Source organism: Epargyreus clarus, unplaced genomic scaffold (genome assembly GCF_041222505.1).
Source record: "Epargyreus clarus isolate Ecla_fem2 unplaced genomic scaffold, WU_Ecla_fem_2.2 ptg000012l, whole genome shotgun sequence".
In the NCBI taxonomy this organism is placed as follows: Eukaryota; Metazoa; Arthropoda; class Insecta; order Lepidoptera; family Hesperiidae; genus Epargyreus; species Epargyreus clarus.
In genome coordinates this window covers 2,544,129-2,562,818 of record NW_027332220.1, presented here as the reverse complement: position 1 = coordinate 2,562,818, position 18,690 = coordinate 2,544,129, and the positions used below count along the sequence as shown (strand labels likewise).

Below are 18,690 nucleotides of genomic sequence, written 5' to 3'. Positions count from 1 at the left end.
GAACAAATAAACTCGTGTTTTAGATTTAGGCTGTTTGTCCACCGCAACCGTCACTGAGCCGATACCGATAATTAATGACAGCGCCGAAGTAGCCTACATACATTTACTATAGCAGCTTGTCCACCGCACGTCCGTCACCCGAGCACCGTCATCCCGGCCGCCGATATTTCGAGTAGATCGGCGTGACCGCTAGATCGGCACCGAGTTTTTGACGGGCCGATGTGCCGGCAATGTAAAACTGGAACAAAATAACCGCCGATATCGGTCGCGGTGGACGAACTATCGCCGTCACGACATAATTAAAATCGGCCCGAAATAATCTCGTTCTCGGTATGAGCTCGGTGACGGTGCAGTGGACAAACAACCGTACTCCTACTCTAGGTTAACGCGGTTTAAAACAATAAACAACAAAAATAAAAGATCAGTTGCATATACAAGCAATTAATTTTATTAGTAATAATTATGTGTATTAGTATTCAGCTATTGTGTCTTTGCGTCATCATCATCATCATCAATCCATTACTGTCCCACTGCGGGGCACGGGTCTCCTCTCAGAATGAGAGGTATTAGGCCATAGTCCACCGCGCTGATCAAGTGCGACTTGGTACACTACACATACCTTTGAAAACTTTTTTAAGAATTCTCAGGTATGCAGGTTTCCTCATAATGTTTTCCTTCACCGTTTAAGCAAGTGATTATTAATTTGTAATTTGTAATACGCACATTATATTGAAAAATAAAACGTGCGTGCCTAGGATTTGAACCTCGGACCCATCGATCAAGAGGCCGAGTTTCTTAACCACTAGGCTATCACTGCTTTATTTTTGCTACTGTTTATTTTTTGCGTAAAATATCTTAAATCTGACGAGTTTTTATTGTGTTTTTGAATAGCTTTTTTTCACTTATGCACAAATATTACAAGTAAGAAAGCTTTATTAAAATAATAAAGAGAAAATGCAGAAAAACCACATACCTCCACAAGTCTCTCTGAAATCCGGACAGCAATCTCCAAGCTTCAGGCACGCGTGGTCACAGTAGCAGGGTTTGTCCGTCAAGTCCTCTATAATAGCGTTCTGGTGCGCCTTTTGTACCACACAGGAACTGTCCCGACCAGGACAGCACAAGTTGGCATCCCTACAGTAGTTCGCGCCACAAAATCCCGCGAAAAACACCACGCTAATCACATACAGCCAATATCGGAACATTTTGATAGCACAGATAAATAATATCGAATGACAGTTAACGTTTCGTTCAGAAATTAATAAGGAAAAATCTGTTTAAAAATTAATAAAGAATTTATTAAACTATTTTTTCATAAATTAGGTAAAAGATAATTATATTGAATTATTCGATCACAATTATGAATTTTTATATTTCTTTTTGGGTGTTGGTTATCTGAAACAACAAAATACAGACAGTTAATTAATTATTATTTATGATAACAGTATATAACTATAATTAATTTACTGTTCGACAATAAGAATAAAAATAAATATATAAATTTAAAGTGGAAATCTAAAAGAAAAATCGAAAAGAGAAATATAATTTTTTTTATTCCTTTCTGAGAAAATTTCAACCAAACTTTTCATATTTATTCTCAAAGCTTAATAAACATCGATTTAGTAATTTTATAAAAAAAAATGGTAAGTCCAGGATTATATATATATAAAAAGTTCAAATAAAGATACAATTCAAAAAAATATACCCCCACTGTAATATTGTCAAATTTTATTAAAAGAAAAAAGGAAACCTCCGCGAATAACTGCCTCCTGTGAGGTTTGAACTCACGACCCCTGGTTTACGAGACCAGTGCTCTACCACTGAGCTAAAGAGGCTTGTCTATAAGCTTCGAAATTTCAATACAGTTTTAAAGAGCGTTTATGGTTCAAACGTTGACCCATAGACTTGGATTTTTTTTGCTACGTTTCTATATCAATGTGAACTTAGATGCGTTTCCAGTCTTAACATCCGTAATTAATAATCAATCTATCCACATTTTAACTACCAAATATCAATTTGAAAATTTTTAGTATGAACAAATTGTATTGAATCGATTTTTTGGTGAAAAAAACATTGGGTAGATTATTAACAACGGTAAGATGATCGCCTCTTTTTTTGTTAACGAGGGGGAAACCTTCAAAAGGTAACCGGTGCCGTTGGAGCGACGCAAGCTTATGTGTGACTTTTACCGCACTAAAACTCCCCCGCACTCACACACATACCGCGGTCCATCCCGGGGTTGCTGGCCGGGCGGTTCGAGCTCCCACTCTTGCCGCCCGCAACCCAGGAAGCCCCCTTTTAGTCGCCTCTTACGACAGGCAGGGGATACCGTAGCCCTATTCTGGTCCCGGTACTACAGGGACGTGACGGTGGTTCCTTCATAATCAAATCACGAAGGGTTCTACCTTCAACGCCGCTTTGGATTGAGAAGAATATTTGGTAATACAAATATTAACAATTGACGATGTTAATTAGCGTAAATAAATCACATAATTACAAAATCAAAAGCCGTGAAATAAATTTGTGAAACAATTAACAAATTAGGCTAGCCTTTTGACAATTTTTTTTTTTTTTATATTTGAACCTGACGATAAAGCAGACGTGCTACCTGATGGAAAGTAGTCAACGTCGCCTATGGACATTTGCAACATCAGAGGAGTCGCCAATGCATCGCCGGCTTTGAAGGAGAGCTCTTTTTGCACCTTTTTTGAAGAGCCCCATGTCATAGCGCTCCGGCAATACCTCAGAAGGGAGGGACAAATGTCACAAATGTTTTACTTAATGTATTTTCAGACTTATTCCCGTGGTTTAGGGACTATGGGAAAGGACTTGGGGATGCTGCAATCTTATTATATTAAGCAATTCAAATTGTTTAATGTTCTGATTTTCATTATTTACGAGCTCTTCTTAGGCTAAAAACTCATGGAGCGGTTCGTACCCGCATGTGAAAATGTAGCTTTTTAGGCCATAAACTCATGGAGGGGTATTTAGTCGTACCCGTATGTGAAAATGTAAGTAAAAGATAGTTGCTAATTTCATGGCGTGTTTTATAACATATAAAGCTATTTTTATAATATAGGAGTAGCAGGCGAGCATGCAGTCCATCTGATGGTAAGTGGCTACTACCGCCCGTGGAAATCTGTAATCAACCCGAGATAGGATAGGATATTCCTACCTGAGGCCACAGATACGCCGCTACTCCTGAGGACTAAGCTGGAACGTCTCGGAGAAGTATGTCTCCCTTAGCACACCCTTCAACAACACAGCAGCGCTTAACACTGCTGTTATGACTGAAATAGATGTTTCAGTGGTACCACCGGTGTCGAACCACAAAGGTTTCTACCACCTTCACATTATTTAAATTTAAATGATTTAAACCGTAAAAAATGCTCATCTGGTGTCTATTTGCTTAGTAGTCTGTTCTACTCCAAATGCATTTTGAAAAACATGTTTAAACACACGACCGAGGAATTTGTTAGTCAAATAAGGGCATGGGGACGCGGATTTGAATGACAATGTGTGCATATGAACTTTGTGTTTGATTTGGCGTCGGCAGTAGTTTGTTTCGTGTTTTGGCTTTGTTTTTCATTTTTAGTTTTGTTGCTGTTTAAAATATGTCATAGAATACTGTGGTCCAACGCCGGCGGCACCACCGCTACACTTTTTTTGTTCACGAGGGGAAACCTTCAAAAGGTACCCGGTGCCGTGGGAGCGACGCTGGGTTATGTGGGATTCTTACCGCACTTAAATTACCCCGGTGGCCGTCCTCGGCGCTGCGCTAAGGGCTTCAGAATCTCCAAAGGAACGCAACCGGAGCCGTCTAGGTGAGCTTGACGCTCGCCACACCGTCTGATGCGTACGGCGGTATGCGACCACACATACCGCCGTCCTTCCCGGGGCAGCTGGTCGGGCGGTTCAAGCTCCCACTCTTGCCACTCGCGACTCCAGGAACCCCCTTTAAGTCGCCTTTTACGACAAGCAGGGTACCGTAGCCCTATTCTGGTCGCAAAACTACAGGGACAACTACCACTACACCTATTTCTGTCTAATAACAGTGTTAAGCGCTGCTGTGTCTTGGTTTGAAGGGTCTGGTAAGGGACATGCTTACCCGAGGCATTGTAACTTTGTTCTTAAGGGTAGCGGCGCATCTGTGGCCGAACAGAGGTAGGCATCTAATCTTATCTGGGATTATCACATAGGTAAATGAGCAGTAGCCACTTACCATCATGTCCACTGCATGCTCGTTTGCTATTTTAATATTATAAAAAGTTATTATCAACTTATATATTTATATTTATGTACGATTCTACCACACTCAGTAACTAAACACTATTAATAAAACTGCTAAAATAGAATATTGTTTTTAAAACATTACTCTTGACTAAATCAAAAACATCAAAGTTCGCTATAAAGCAATCAAATCTTTAAAATGACCTTATTGGAAAACCTATTTATTTAACATCAAAGATATTAGAAGGAATTTAGATTTTCTAGGTATTTAGGTAGTTAGTACTTATATTAGGTAATATCTCAATCTTCAAGGTTGTTTAGGTATATTTTGGAAAATATTAGTTAAGTTACAAAAGATCGTATGAAACAGGTTTAAAATTTAGATTTTGTTTTTTGTATTGTACGAGCTGTGCCCCGCGGTTTCACCCGTGTTTCAAAGTTTTTTTGCTCAGAGCCCTAATCCTTTTTCTAAAATAAAAGTAGCCAAAGTTATCTATTCCTTATAACGTCAGCTAATAATCGTGATGGAGATTAGACAGAAAAACAAACAGACAAAAATTTAGTAATTGTTTTTCTTATAAGTACCGTATATAAATTAATTAGTGACAATTTTATTTTGATATTATCAAGGCACATTTTAATTTTATTTACCTATTTGTATACATGGATATGTATAATTATATACATAACTAGCTGACCCGGCAAACTTTGTACCACCTCAAAATCTATTTATCAAATATATTTCATATAAAATATAACCTATGTTACTCGTGGATAATGTAGCTTTCGAATGGTGAAAGAATTTTTAAAATCGGTCCAGTAGTTTTCGAGCCTATTCATTACAATCAAACAAACGAACAAAGTTTTCCTCTTTATAATATTAGTATAGATATACAAAGATAGATATAGGTCATCAATGTCAATATAATTGAAATTTAAGATCAGGCACCACCGCCACACATCTTTCTACCTCATAACAGCAGTGCTAAGCGCTTTTGTGTTCTGGTTTGAAGCGTATGGTAAGGAAGACATACTCATCCGAGGCGCTACCAACTTATTCCTCAAGAACAGCAACACATCTGTGGCCGACCTCAGATAGGAACTTGATCTTATTTCGGGTTGATTGCAGATGTCCATGTGCGACAGTAGCCACTTACCATCAGGTGGCTTCTAAAAAGGTGCAAAAAGAGCTCTCCTTTAAAGTCGGCGATGCGTCGGCGACTCCTCTGGTGTTGCAAATGTTCATAGGCGACGTTGACTACTTTCCATCAGCTAGCACGTCTGCTTTATCGTTAGGCTCAAATATATAAAAAAAGGTGGACTGCTGGCGTGCTACTTCGAAATTACTATAAATACGTAATTAATAATTAAAATTGGCGATCGTTATACAAGCAACAGACAAAGCAACATGTGATATGTTGTTCATAACCGAAATAGCACTGTCATACCTTCGTCATCGGAACCGAATGAAAAATAAGACCTGCCTTCTGAGAAGTGATAACCCGGTTGCTAAGGAATGCGAATTGAAGTTGTTTTGTTTGAAAGGGTGATTAAGGACTGTATTGGTCGTCCGTCCGTTATTAATAATCAATCCATCCAGACAGGTCTATGAGCTATCCAATACTTGGCCTACAAAAGGTCGATTTTCTTGCAATAGATCAACATTTGACAATTCCTTCACTAGACATTGTCGAAAGCCGATCTTTGGTGGGTAAAAATTGGAGAGATTGATTATTGATAATGGGCGTAAGTAGGTATTTTATGGATTTATAATGCTGCATATTAGTGGCGGTCTCCAAAATCTAAAATTGTAGACTTAACCGTCAGGCTTTTAGGGGGTGACAATTTTTTGTAAATAAGAAGGTTGTAGAACCCAGGAGGCCACCACTACATCTATTTCTGCCTAATAACAATAGTGTTCAGAGTTGCTGTATTGTTCTTTGGAGGTTATGGTGAGGAAGACATACTTATCAGTGGTGTTCCAAATGAGACCTCAGTAGTAACAACGAATTTTATAGCAACCTCAGATCGGACTTCTTCGATCGTATCTGAGATTGATTACTGATATCTAAGGGCGGTGTCCACTTACCATCAGGCGGACTGCTCGCTGGTATGCTATTTTAGCTTCGTAAAAATAAAGGCTTTTCATAGCAGACTGCAACCTTGAGGCCGAAACAGAACCATTAAAAACTCATTTATATATATTACTAGCTGACCCGGCAAACGTTGTGTTGTCATATAAATAAAAAAATGCTAAGGGTAAACAACCCTTATCACTTAGGGTAATGAAAAATAGATAGTAGCCGATTTTCAGACCTATTGCATATGCACATAAAATTTGGTGAAAATCGGTAAAGCCGTTTCGGACGAGTACGGTAACTAACATTGTGACACGAGAATTTTATATATAAGATAAACCTTCGTTTATGTTGTTATTATTTATGTCACGTAAAACGCTGTGCGCTTATCACTTGTATCCCACCCTAAAGCACTTAGTTAGAACATAACTACTTAAGAAGCCAACAAGGTCGGTAACCAAAGAGAAGTTACACTTCATTAGACAATTATAAAGTTTGGTAACGAGCCGCAAGTTACCTACATAAATAAATAGTTACACCGTAACTTAGAAGTTTCACTTCTATAAAATATAAAACTAATTATCATATAAAATATATGATTTTTGATGTAATTTTGAAGTTAATATACTCATCTGTCATTTGAAAATTTTGAAATCAATTAGACATTTTTAAACTGCTAGACATAGGCCTCTCATAGGTCTCTAATTAGAGAATTAGGGCTAAGCCTAGTCCTGCGGCCTCTGAATACAACGATTTACGGTGGTGGAATCCTCTATCGGAGCAGTGATAGCCTAGTGGTTAAGAAACTCGGCCTCTCGATCGAGGGTTCCGAGGTTCAAATTCCAGGCACGCACCTCTGATTTTTCAAAATTATGTGCGTATTAGAAATTAATTACCACTTGCTTAAATGGTGAAGGAAAACATCGTGGGGAAACCTGCATACCTGAGAGATTTATGGAAAAAAAACCCCAAAGGTCTACCAAGTCTACCAATACGCACTTGGCCAGCGCGGTGGACTATGGCCTAATCCTTCTCATTCTGAGAGGAGACCCGTGCCCAGCAGTGGGACAATAATGGGTTGATGATGATAATGATGATGAATCCTCTATCTATGCTTTTAATTTGGCATCACCACGCTAAACCTATTTCTATCTACTCATATTAGAACGAACCCATTTTTTAAGAAAGAAAGAAACTTTAAGAAAGAAAGAAAGAATATTAGCAGTGTTAAGCGCTGCTGTGTTCTGGTTTGAAGGGTGTTGGTGGGTATAAGGGAGATATGCTTTTCCAAGGCATTCCAGCTTAGTCCTCAGGGGTAGGGAGCCGTGGCCGACTCCAGGTAGGATTTTTTAATCTGATGTTTGATTGCCGAGGACCATGGCCGGCAGTAGCCACCCATCTGGCGGACTACTCCTAAATTAAACATAAAAATAGTTAGGAATAGAAAAAAATATAAACGTAAACGCACGAGCAAAGCCTTAAAAGCAATTAATCAACGTCTAAGAGAGAGCAGCATTAAATTTTCATATTTTACGTACAAGTTGACATTTCACGACTGATTCATAACTTGGGATCTGTCTTTGTTACTTAGAATTACTTACTCGTTTAATTTACGGTAACTTGAATCTCTTAAGTTCATAAAAGCCTTATTTGACAGGTGAAATGGTACCTTAGAAGTTGATTTGAAGATGGTCGCACTTTTCATTTCTTTTTGTTCTTGTACAAGAATAGCAGACGAGCGTGCACTCCACCTGATGGTAGGTGGCCACTGCCGTATATGTACATCTATAATTAATCCCAGATAAGGTTCCTACCTAAGGTCGGCCATAGATGCGCCGCTACGAGTATCTCATAGGACTAAACTGAAATGTAACTGAAAAGTACGTCTTAGTACATCCTTCAAACTAGAACACAGACACGTTTAACGCTGCTACTATTAGGCAGAAATAGATGTGGCGGTTCTGCTGCTGGAGTAGAACGACAGAGGCTTCTACTACCTTCAAGTGTATTACCTGTTTTTATCTATACGTATATAAAAACACATAGAAAAAAACCGGTAAACGTAAACGCACGAGCAAAGCCTTAAAAGCAATTAATCAACGTCTCGGAGAGAGCAGCATTAAATTTTCATATTTTACGTACAAGTCGACATTTCACGACTGATTCATAACTTGGGCTCTGTCTTTGTTACTTAGAATTACTTACGTGTTTAATTTACGGTAACTTGAACCTCTTAAGTTCATAAAAGATTTATTTGACAGGTGAAATGGTACCTTAGAAGTTGATTTCAAGATGGTCGCACTTTTCATTTTTTGTTGTTCTTGTACAAGAATAGCAGACGAGCGTGCACTCCAACTGATGGTAGGTGGCCACTGCCGTCTATGTACATCTATAATTAACCCCAGATAAGGTTCCTATCCGAGGTCGGCCACAGATGCGCCGCTATCTCATAGGACTAAACTGAAATGTAACTGAAAAGTACGCCTTAGTACATCCTTCAAACTAGAACACAGACACGTTTAACGCTGCTACTATTAGGCAGAAATAGATGTGGCGGTTCTGCCGCTGGAGTCGAACGACAGAGGCTTCTACTACTTTTAAGTGTAGTACCGGTTTTTATCTATACGTATATAAAACACATAGAAAAAAACCGGTAAACGTAAACGCACGAGTAAAGTCTTCAAAGCAATTAATCAACGTCTAAGAGAGAGCAGCATTAAATTTTCATATTTTACGTACAAGTTGACATTTCACGACTGATTCATAACTTGGGATCTGTCTTTGTTACTTAGAATTACTTACTCGTTTAATTTACGGTAACTTGAATCTCTTAAGTTCATAAAAGATTTATCTGACAGGTGAAATGGTACCTTAGAAGTTGATTTCAAGATGGTCGCAATTTTTATGTTTTTTTGTTCTTGTACAAGAATAGCAGACGAGCGTGCACTCCAACTGATGGTAGGTGGCCACTGCCGTATATGTACATCTATAATTAACCCCAGATAAGGTTCCTACCTTAGGTCGGCCACAGATGCGTCGCTACGTCTTAGGACTAAGTCTTAGGAACACATAGAAAAAAACCGGTAAACGTAAACGCACGAGTAAAGCCTTCAAAGTAATAAATCAACGGCGGCGGCACCGCCACACCTATTTCTGCCTAATAACAGTAGTATTAAGCGCTGCTGTATTCCGGTGTAAAGGGTGAGGTAAGGGGGACATACTTTGCCGCATTCCAGCTTAGTCCTCAGTGAAGTTTTGCATTGCATTAGCTAGAAATACACGTACATAAGTCCACAGGGGTAGTAATCTGTGATCGGCTTCAAGAAGAACCACCGCCCTATATGGAGTTTGTTACAGCGGCAGTAGCCAACTTACCATCAGGTGGACTGCAAGCTCATTTGCTAATATTATAAAAAAAAACTTTCCCGGTCGGAGTGACCTCTGCTTTTTCCTTTCCACAACCCAATATTGTGTATATCTTTGATACATGAAATATAAAAAAAAAATCTCTTTCCATATGTTATTAGGTATTATATTTAAGTATTATGGTTAAAATAATAGCATATCTTTATTCAGTCTCGTGCACGCATATCTAAATATATATAACTCAAAGGTGACTGACTGACATAGTGATCTATCAACGCACAGCCCAAACCACTGGACGGATCGGGCTGAAATTTGGCATGCAGGTAGATGTTATGACGTAGGCATCCGCTAAGAAAGGATTTTGATCAATTCTACCCCCAAGGGGATAAAATAGGGGATGAAAATATTACTTCGTAACGCGAGCGAAGCCGCGGGCAAAAGCTCGTCCACCATATCTTAACTCATCTCATTTTACAGGTCTGTTGGAAGAAATTTCGTTTGGAATAAGCAGTACCTTTGCAGGAAATTTTATGTATATGTCTTATACATTAGTTATCTATGTGTGCATATAAATAAAAAAAAATGTGAGCCGTCACGGGACGCCTGGCAGATGTGAAACATCGACATTATTTTGTAAAAGTAATATGCCGAAAAGAACATATTGTGATAGGAACTAAATATGTCATAATGATAAAATAAAATATTACGATTTTTTTCCAGATAACGATGACTATTTATTGAATTAGATTGCGCATGGCGACGCGTCGCCACACCGTACACACTACTGCATATAGACTGTATATATATACCATCGTATATCGTGGCGACGCCACGGCATGCGTCGCCACGCCAGAAATCGGTTTTACGTGCGGCTATAGATGTTTCACATCAAAAAACCTAGCATATAATAAGCATAGTTAATACAGTAACAAAATAGAGCCCGTATTTGCTACTCATTCTTCGAATAATAAGGACGATTAATGATTACACTTAGCGTTAAAGATTAACGACTTCCCATTAATGTGAACGGAGGGGACAAATAGCTCCCATTTACAATCAGGTAATTGTAAACAGGGGAAGGTGGGGTAATTAATTAATGCAATCAACAAGTCAGTGTTACAGAGTAAACTACAACCATTAAAAGTTATTTGTCGTGGATTGAACATTGGATATAAAAAGGTGGGTTTAGAAGAAAGATACTTTTTACTCTGACAACCTCATACAATCATCATCATTATCATCATCATCAACCCATTACTGTCCCACTGCTGGGCACGGGTCTCCTCTCATAAAGAGAAGGATTAGTCCACCGCGCTGGCCAAGTGCGTATTGGTACACTTCACATACCTTTGAGATTTTTTTTTATAAATCTCTCAGGTATGCAAGTTTCCTCACTATGTTTTTCTTCACCGTTTGGCATGTGACAATTAATTTCTAATACGCACATAACTTTGAAAAATCAGAGCTCGGAACTCTCGATCGAGAGGCCGAGTTTCTTAACCACTAGGCTATCACGGCTCTCACCCCATACAATTTCTAAGGTAAAATTTGGCGTTTTGGTGGAAGGGTTCAGATATTTTACACATGATGCGACTGTTAGTCTTCGGGAATGGAATCTAGCAATGGTTTCCAGTCTAACCCTTACCACACCCTTCAAACCGGAACACAACAGCGCCTAACACTGCTGTTATTAGGTAGAAATAGGTGTGGCGGTGGTGCCGCCGGAGTCGAACCACAAAGGGTTCTACCACCTTCAATATCAAGTTTAAGAAAAATATTGTACCTCACAATTTGTAAGTGCCGTCGTTGGCCTATACAAAAATAAATATACAAATAAATAAAATATGAACATTTGCAACACCAGAGGAGTCGCCAATGCATCGCGGGCTTTGAAGGAGAGCTCTTTTTGCACCTGTTTTGAAGAGCCACATGTCATAGTGCTCCGGGAACCTCGTCCTACCTCCGTCAAATTAGGAGCGGCTAAACTTAAGTACCTACCTTTTTTTTTCGTTTACGAGGGGGAAACCTTCAAAAGGTACCCGATGCCGTGGGAGCGACACAGGGTTATGTGGGACTCTTACCGCACTAAAACCCCAGCGGTTTTAGTGCGGTAAGAGCGGCCTTCCTCGGCGCTAGGTCTCCGGGATCTCCAAAGGAACGAAACCGGAGTCCTCTTAGTGCGTTGCCCCGTCGGGCTCCGCCTAGGTGAGCTTGGCGCTCGCCACACCGTCTGGTGCGTACGACGGTATGTGACCACACATACCGCCGAGGTACTAGTTAATTATTAAAACTCCCACGAATACAAACTAAACCCTAATAACCACATATTTTCAAGAGTCCTTCAAAGTTATACTTAAATATAATTAAAATACATATTATTTTCATTACAAATTTGAAATGTAAGTACAATATTACCCATGTGTTAGCATGATAACTGAAGACTTGATATCTTAATTAATATGCTAATGAGGGCACGCGTGGTTTTAACTCGTGTTGAGGGATTTATAATTTATATCCAAACTCAATTTCGAAAAGTTTTGCCTTAAGCTCCGCGGTTTAGGGCGCGCACACGACGTATGTTGAAATTGTACAAACGCGAATTTCTGTAAGCGAGATTTTTAGAGTTCCGTAACCAAAGGGTAAAAACGGAACCCTATTACTAAGACTTCGCTGTCCGCCCGTCTGTCCGTCTGTCACAGGCCTTTTTTTATATTTGAACCTGACGATAAAGCAGACGTGCTACCTGATGGAAAGTAGTCAACGTCGCCTATGGACATTTGCAACACCAGAGGAGTCGCCAATGCATCGCCGGCTTTGAAGGAGAGCTCTCTTTGCACCTTTTTTGAAGAGCCCCATGTCATAGCGCTCCGGGAATACCTCAGAAGGAAGTTCATTCCACATCTTGCACGTCCGTGGCAAGAACGTCCGCGCAAATCGAACCGTGGAAATATCTCCGGAACCGTTATAGATAGACACATTTTTCAGACGATGCATAACGGTGGCTGCTATAAAAATAAATACTAAAAATAAAATAAAGTTAAATATTAAAGGGGGTCTCCATACAACAAACCGGTATTTTTCAGCATTTTTCCATCTAACTGTTAAATCGTACTAGGAAGCCGGTTGAATTTTTTACAATCTGTGTACTACTGTAACTGTTACTATAATAAATACAAATATTTCATATAGTTATTTTAATTTTATTATACGTTGTTTACGTATCATTCATCATCACCTCAACGCCATCTATGTTTGTGTCATATAAGTATAAGTTATGTTGTAAATAATAAAATGAATAAAAATATATAAAAATTAATACACATTTGGTAGTACGGAAGCCTCCATGTGCAAGGTCGCCTCGAATAAATTATGTAGATTAATCTATCTACCACTAGAAAAGAAAAACGAACTAGACGTAGGGTAGATAGATTAATCTGCTACTAGTACTTTTTAACGGTTTCTCCCCTCCACCTCAGTTTCGCCGTGACCCTGCAGTTAGGTATACCCAACAGCTCAATATTAAAATTTAAATGTAACCCGGTACTTAACGTCCAAATTAGTTTTTGGCGAGCCTATATTTTTACAAATATGCCCAAAACACGAATCTTTGCCAACTTTGAATTTGCAAAATGGAAATTTATTTAAATGAACACTGTGCACGATACTGGAAACCGTATTTTCAAATTATAGTGAATACTGTTTGGCATCGCTTCAAAGTTATACTTTAAAAATTGGCCAAGTGCGAGTTGGACTCTTGGGCTATGGAGGGTCCCGTACGTTTAAATCTTATTTTACTATGATATTCTACTTTTCCTTATTTTACTACTAGCTGACCCGGTAAACGTTGTGTTGCCATATAAATAAAAATTGTTAATGAACAACCCTTATCACTTAGGGGTATGAAAAATAGATAGCCGATTCTCAGACCTACTGAATATGCATATAAAATTTGGTGAAAATCGGTCAAGCCGTTTCGGAGGAGTACGGTAACTAACATTGTAACACGAGAATTTTTATATATAAGATGATAAAAATGAATTGTGAAAATCTAAACTGTTTACCTATCACGGTTCAATAGATAAATCGAAAAACGCCGAAAATAGCGGTGTTTTGTATGGCGACTCCATTTATTTTCAAACTTTTTAGTACCTATTTATTGTTTTAGCACCGTTATACATCTACACTAATATTATAAAGAGGACAACTTTGTTTGTTTGTTTGGTTGTAATGAATAGGCTCAAAAACTACTGGACCGATTTTAAAAATTCTTTCATCATTCGAAAGCTACATTATCCACGAGTAACATAGGCTATATTTTATATGAAATATATTTGATAAATAGATTTTGAGGCGGTACAAAGTTTGCCGGGTCAGCTAGTACTCTATAAAAATTAAGTGTTTATGCATTACGCTTCAAGAGATAGAGCCCTGTGATAAACGCATAGGCAGCGGAGGTTTGGTAATAGCGTTTCGTTTTTACCCTTTGAATACGGAACCCTAAAAAGTATAAATAAATATTCAAAATTTGCATGCTGCTTGTGCAAGCCCATTGCGATACTAAAATGAAGTAAGTTACTTAATGTTCTATTGCAAGCGATGAACGAGATGCGATAATCCGTCATCGATAATATTGATTTAGGATGGGTTGCATCATGTAACTTTAACATATACAGAAGCCTAACCAACCGTCAAATCCATGGTTAAAAAATAATTAGTTGCACCATTTTAGTTGAGGTTGAAATTACGTCATAACTAACACTTAACTTTAACCGCTCGATTTCGATCGGTTTAAATTACTGTATTTGACAACTTCCCTATCTGTCAGTTTCGACTAAAAATTACGGTGACAGCGACACAAATGACGTTAATGACAAATCAATTGGTGCAACACAGATTTTTAACATTCCATCGCTATCGTTAAAGTTACTGTTATATTTAACTTTAACGCAAACTTTAACCGGGCTTTCGATGCAACTCACCCTTAGGAAAGGTAGAAACTCCTATACGTCAAATTCTAATTCACCACTGGCCGGTACGAATTCAATTCTAACCTTGCAAATGCGTTTACCTCTTTCATTTTGAGTGGAGACTTGCCTGCTGGGCAAGTTATATGTTAACGAAGGCTACAGACATTCATCATCATCATCGACCCAATTGCTGTCCACTTCTGGACACGAATCACCTCTCTAAGCCATAAACTCTAAGTCTAACATAAGCTCTAAGTTTAGGCTATACTTTATCGCACTGGTCAATGTCAATGCGCGTTGGTAGACTTCATACCATTTTAAGGGTTTTTTTATCTCTCAGTCATGTTTTTTTTCACAATATCTTCATTCACCGTTTAAGCAAACGAGTATAACAATTTAGTGAGAATAAAATAGCGTACCGAAAAGGAACATATTTAGGTTTTCAAAAAATGTAAGTATAAGGAAGTGCCAGTTATACTAATACTTCACACATATCTACTTCGAAAAATTAAAATTCTAATCGAACCTCGGACCCCGCCAGATCAATCAAGTCTCATCATCAACCCATCACTGTCCCACTGCTGGGCACGGGTCTCCCCTTAGAATGAGAAGGATTAGGCCTTAGTTCACCGCGCTGGCCAAGTGCGAAGACTACACATACCTTTGATTTTCTTTTACAAATCTCAAGTATGCAGGTTTCCTCACCATGTTTTCCTTCACCGTTTAGCAAGTGATAATTAATTTCTAATACGGACATAAGCTTGACAAATCAGAGGTGCGTGCCTGGGATTTGAATCTCGGACCCCTCGATCGAGAGGCCGAGTTTTTTAACCACTAGGCTATCACTACCTTAATCCAATCCAGTCTACCTGTTGTCCATGTAACACTAATAAAATTTCAATGCCTCATTCGACATGTTGTACCCTATAACCCAGGACCCTTATCCATTATAGCGGTCATAAACCTATGAGTATAAAGACCCTTACAGTAATTGTTGATAACATTACATTTTACATAACAATTACTTTTTATTGTGTCACCACAGATAATAAATTGCGTCATGGTTTATGACGATTACGCCAGAGTAAAAAGATTTATGACAAAATTGTATATTCAAATTTAAAATTTATACAATAGCTTGGCTATTAATGAATAAACACGCTTGGTAGAAGTGATATGACGTTTATTCATATGTGTGTGTTAATTGAATTTAAAAAGAAACTGTAATAAAAAAGTGTACAAGAAATGTAAATACTGCATATCATTTATTTTCTTACTTTTTACTTTCTTTTAAATGTCACATAATATACTTAAAATATACTTTAACTTTCTTTTAAATTTCACTATGTGTCATATGTTTAATTTTAATGACAGTATGCCGTCTTATTCATATAGTAAACGTAAAAAATCTACACCAATGAATACTTGTAAACATAAACATAAGCAGCAAATGTAAACGTAACATTCTATGCTTTTTTATTTTCTTTTTTCTTTCTTCTCTTTTCTTTCAAATGTCACTCAAGCCATGTTTTATTAGGATGGCTGTATGATTTCTCAATAAAATAAAAATCATTAAAAAATTACATTAATTAATGCGATAAGGAGATGTAAACATAACATTTCCTTTTATACTTATGTACATACTTTTCTTTTTTTCTCTTTTCTTTCAAATGTCACTTAAACCATGTTTCATTTGGCTACTTGACACTTTTTGGGAAACTGTTTTAATGAATTCATATACGTATTATATATGGCCTTTCATTGATATTTTTTTCGAAAAAAGGGCTATTTATTAATAAAAAACATATTTTTATTACGGTAAACGGAACGTTACGCCAAAACAGGCGGTCAAGTGTCATTTCGTAGCGTGACGTCAACACATTGAAAATATAGAAATAAACTTCGACGCTACACATACTTCAGGGGAAATCTTGGGAATTATTTAACTTTTATTAGTACAATTGCAAGAATGTCAAATTACAAGGCGTGTGCAGTGACGATGTGTACAAGTACGATCGCTAAATATCCTAACAAATTTGCTTATACAAGTTCCTAAACCCAAATCTCATAAACGTTAAAGAACTTGCAGATTCTTATATGTTTAAATCCTCTGTTTGCAAGCAATGACATTTTATACTATTTATGTAAGAGAAGTATTATTGAGAAAAAGTAAAAAATTTAGTAACTCTCGAGTGATTCGTCAATTCCAAATCATTGGAACGGGACGTAATCAAAACAAAACAGCAAGTGGAAGTGAATTCATATATTTAATATATTATATAGATGTCTATGATAATAATAGAATTAGAAGACGTCTATGAGAATTCTATTTTAAGAGCCCATTCTGTAATTAATAGGACACAATTAAAATATTTCATGACTGTGTTATTATTGCTTGTGCATGTGCACTGATTAACTTACAGGACTGTATAATTAAAAATACATGATTTGCTAATATTAGTCTTTTATTTGTTTATTTGGTTTATATGGTTCTATTGAGTACACACAGTAGAACTTTTGTATATATTTATCGTCATATGTTACAGTTACAATAATTACTATAGATCACCTCAAAGCATTCTGAAGCTGTTATTTCCTTCGTTTATATTGAAGCTCTTGCTAAGCTGAATTTGAATGCTGCTTGCGTTAATGCTTTTCTTAATTACTAAAATTATTTTCTGTAACAACTGAATATTTTTTTTTATCACTGTCATTTTCATAATTAAATCTGTAGTCCAATAACAGCAACTGTATGGTAGTTTTCCATCCTTCATCTTTTTGGGTAGTTTATGCAAGTAAAGAACTACTGTTTATACACTTTCGAAACTTTTGGTTCCTCACTTCTTCTACAACTCCACATTAAAAATGCTACTGCATGTTTGCAGCATCCTTGGGAGGCAGGACAGTAATCCCATTTAATACTTTCCTTTTCATATACAATCATAGACACTGTGCATGACATTTGATGTACCTAGTGTTCAGGACAACTTTTACTTTTCATGAAACACAAACTTGCCTTGCTCTTAAACTGCACATACTCTATAACGTTGTCACTATACGATTGTCGGGAAGATCTGTAAATATAAATATAACCAATTAATAACCTTAAATCAGTTCACATAAGAATATAAGTATATTTAAAAAAATCTTAATAATTACTTGAAGACAACCTTTCTTCTGTCTGAAGTCAGTTAAGAAATGTTTTAATTGTCCGATATGATTAAATGTAAATATAAAGAATGTTTTACTTACGTTGTTTATTTGATATTTCCATAGGTTATCTCACGGAAGTTTTTGTATCCATTTTGATTTATTGCACTGCATATATGGATCTTCTTTAAGCAGGTTCACGCTATCAGCTTTAATATAGTATGGCTTCATTTCGGTTCACAACATAAATTCAACCAACTCTAACAGCAAACGATTTAATTATTATTTGTCTTGTTTGGTTTCGATGTAGTGACGTCACATGACATTTGAGGCAGCACTGTCGCCGTTTTGGGATTTAAAATCCACAGATAAAAAATCGAAAATTTCTTTTTAAAAATTAAAATACTTAGAACGTATTAAAAAATAAACGAAATACTGCATAATTTATGTTTACTTATAAGCTATCATATCCAACATATTTCATATTTTATTGTTATAACTGTCAAGTACCCATTTGGACGACAGTATAATGTATCAAATAAAATAAAATAATTGGAAAATATACAATTATTATTAAGTACCTTTCAACATAGACATAAGCAGCGAATTTAAACATGACATTCGCTTTTATACATATTTACTTTAGAAAAGAGAATAAAATAATTTATTCTCTTTTCTTTCAAACGTCCTTAAGCCATGTTTCATAAGGCAGTGTAATGTCCCTAACAAAATAAAAAGGCGTGACGCTTGTCACCAGACTCCAGCAACAGGCAGTTAATGGACCGACTCTTAGAGCGGCATTGTAAGAAAATAAATATTCGCTAATAAAATAACATTGTTACAAAATTCACGTTTATTAGTATAACTAATAAAAATAAGCAGCAAATCGAAATATCATA

The 18,690-nt window shown here is 37.1% G+C and overlaps 1 protein-coding gene, 1 long non-coding RNA gene and 1 other non-coding gene across 4 annotated transcripts in view; all 3 read right to left on the bottom strand.

The window, feature by feature from the left end:
* Nucleotides 1–18,690, bottom strand: part of LOC140746107 (somatomedin-B and thrombospondin type-1 domain-containing protein) — a 79,880-nt gene that overhangs the window by 47,494 nt on the left and 13,696 nt on the right. For both annotated transcript variants that reach the window (XM_073078108.1, XM_073078109.1), the window contains exon 2: nucleotides 974–1,395. In XM_073078108.1, coding sequence (XP_072934209.1) covers nucleotides 974–1,205 — 232 coding nt within the window. In that variant the 5' untranslated portion in view covers nucleotides 1,206–1,395. The remainder of the gene's footprint in view (nucleotides 1–973; nucleotides 1,396–18,690) is intronic.
* TRNAT-CGU (transfer RNA threonine (anticodon CGU)) lies at nucleotides 1,764–1,835 on the bottom strand. The gene has a single exon. It is a non-coding gene; the product is annotated as a tRNA-Thr (tRNA).
* On the bottom strand, nucleotides 17,089–18,300 carry LOC140746104 (uncharacterized). Its single transcript, XR_012102747.1, has 2 exons — nucleotides 17,894–18,300; nucleotides 17,089–17,715 (listed from the first exon to the last, which is right to left on the bottom strand). It is a non-coding gene; the product is annotated as an uncharacterized LOC140746104 (long non-coding RNA).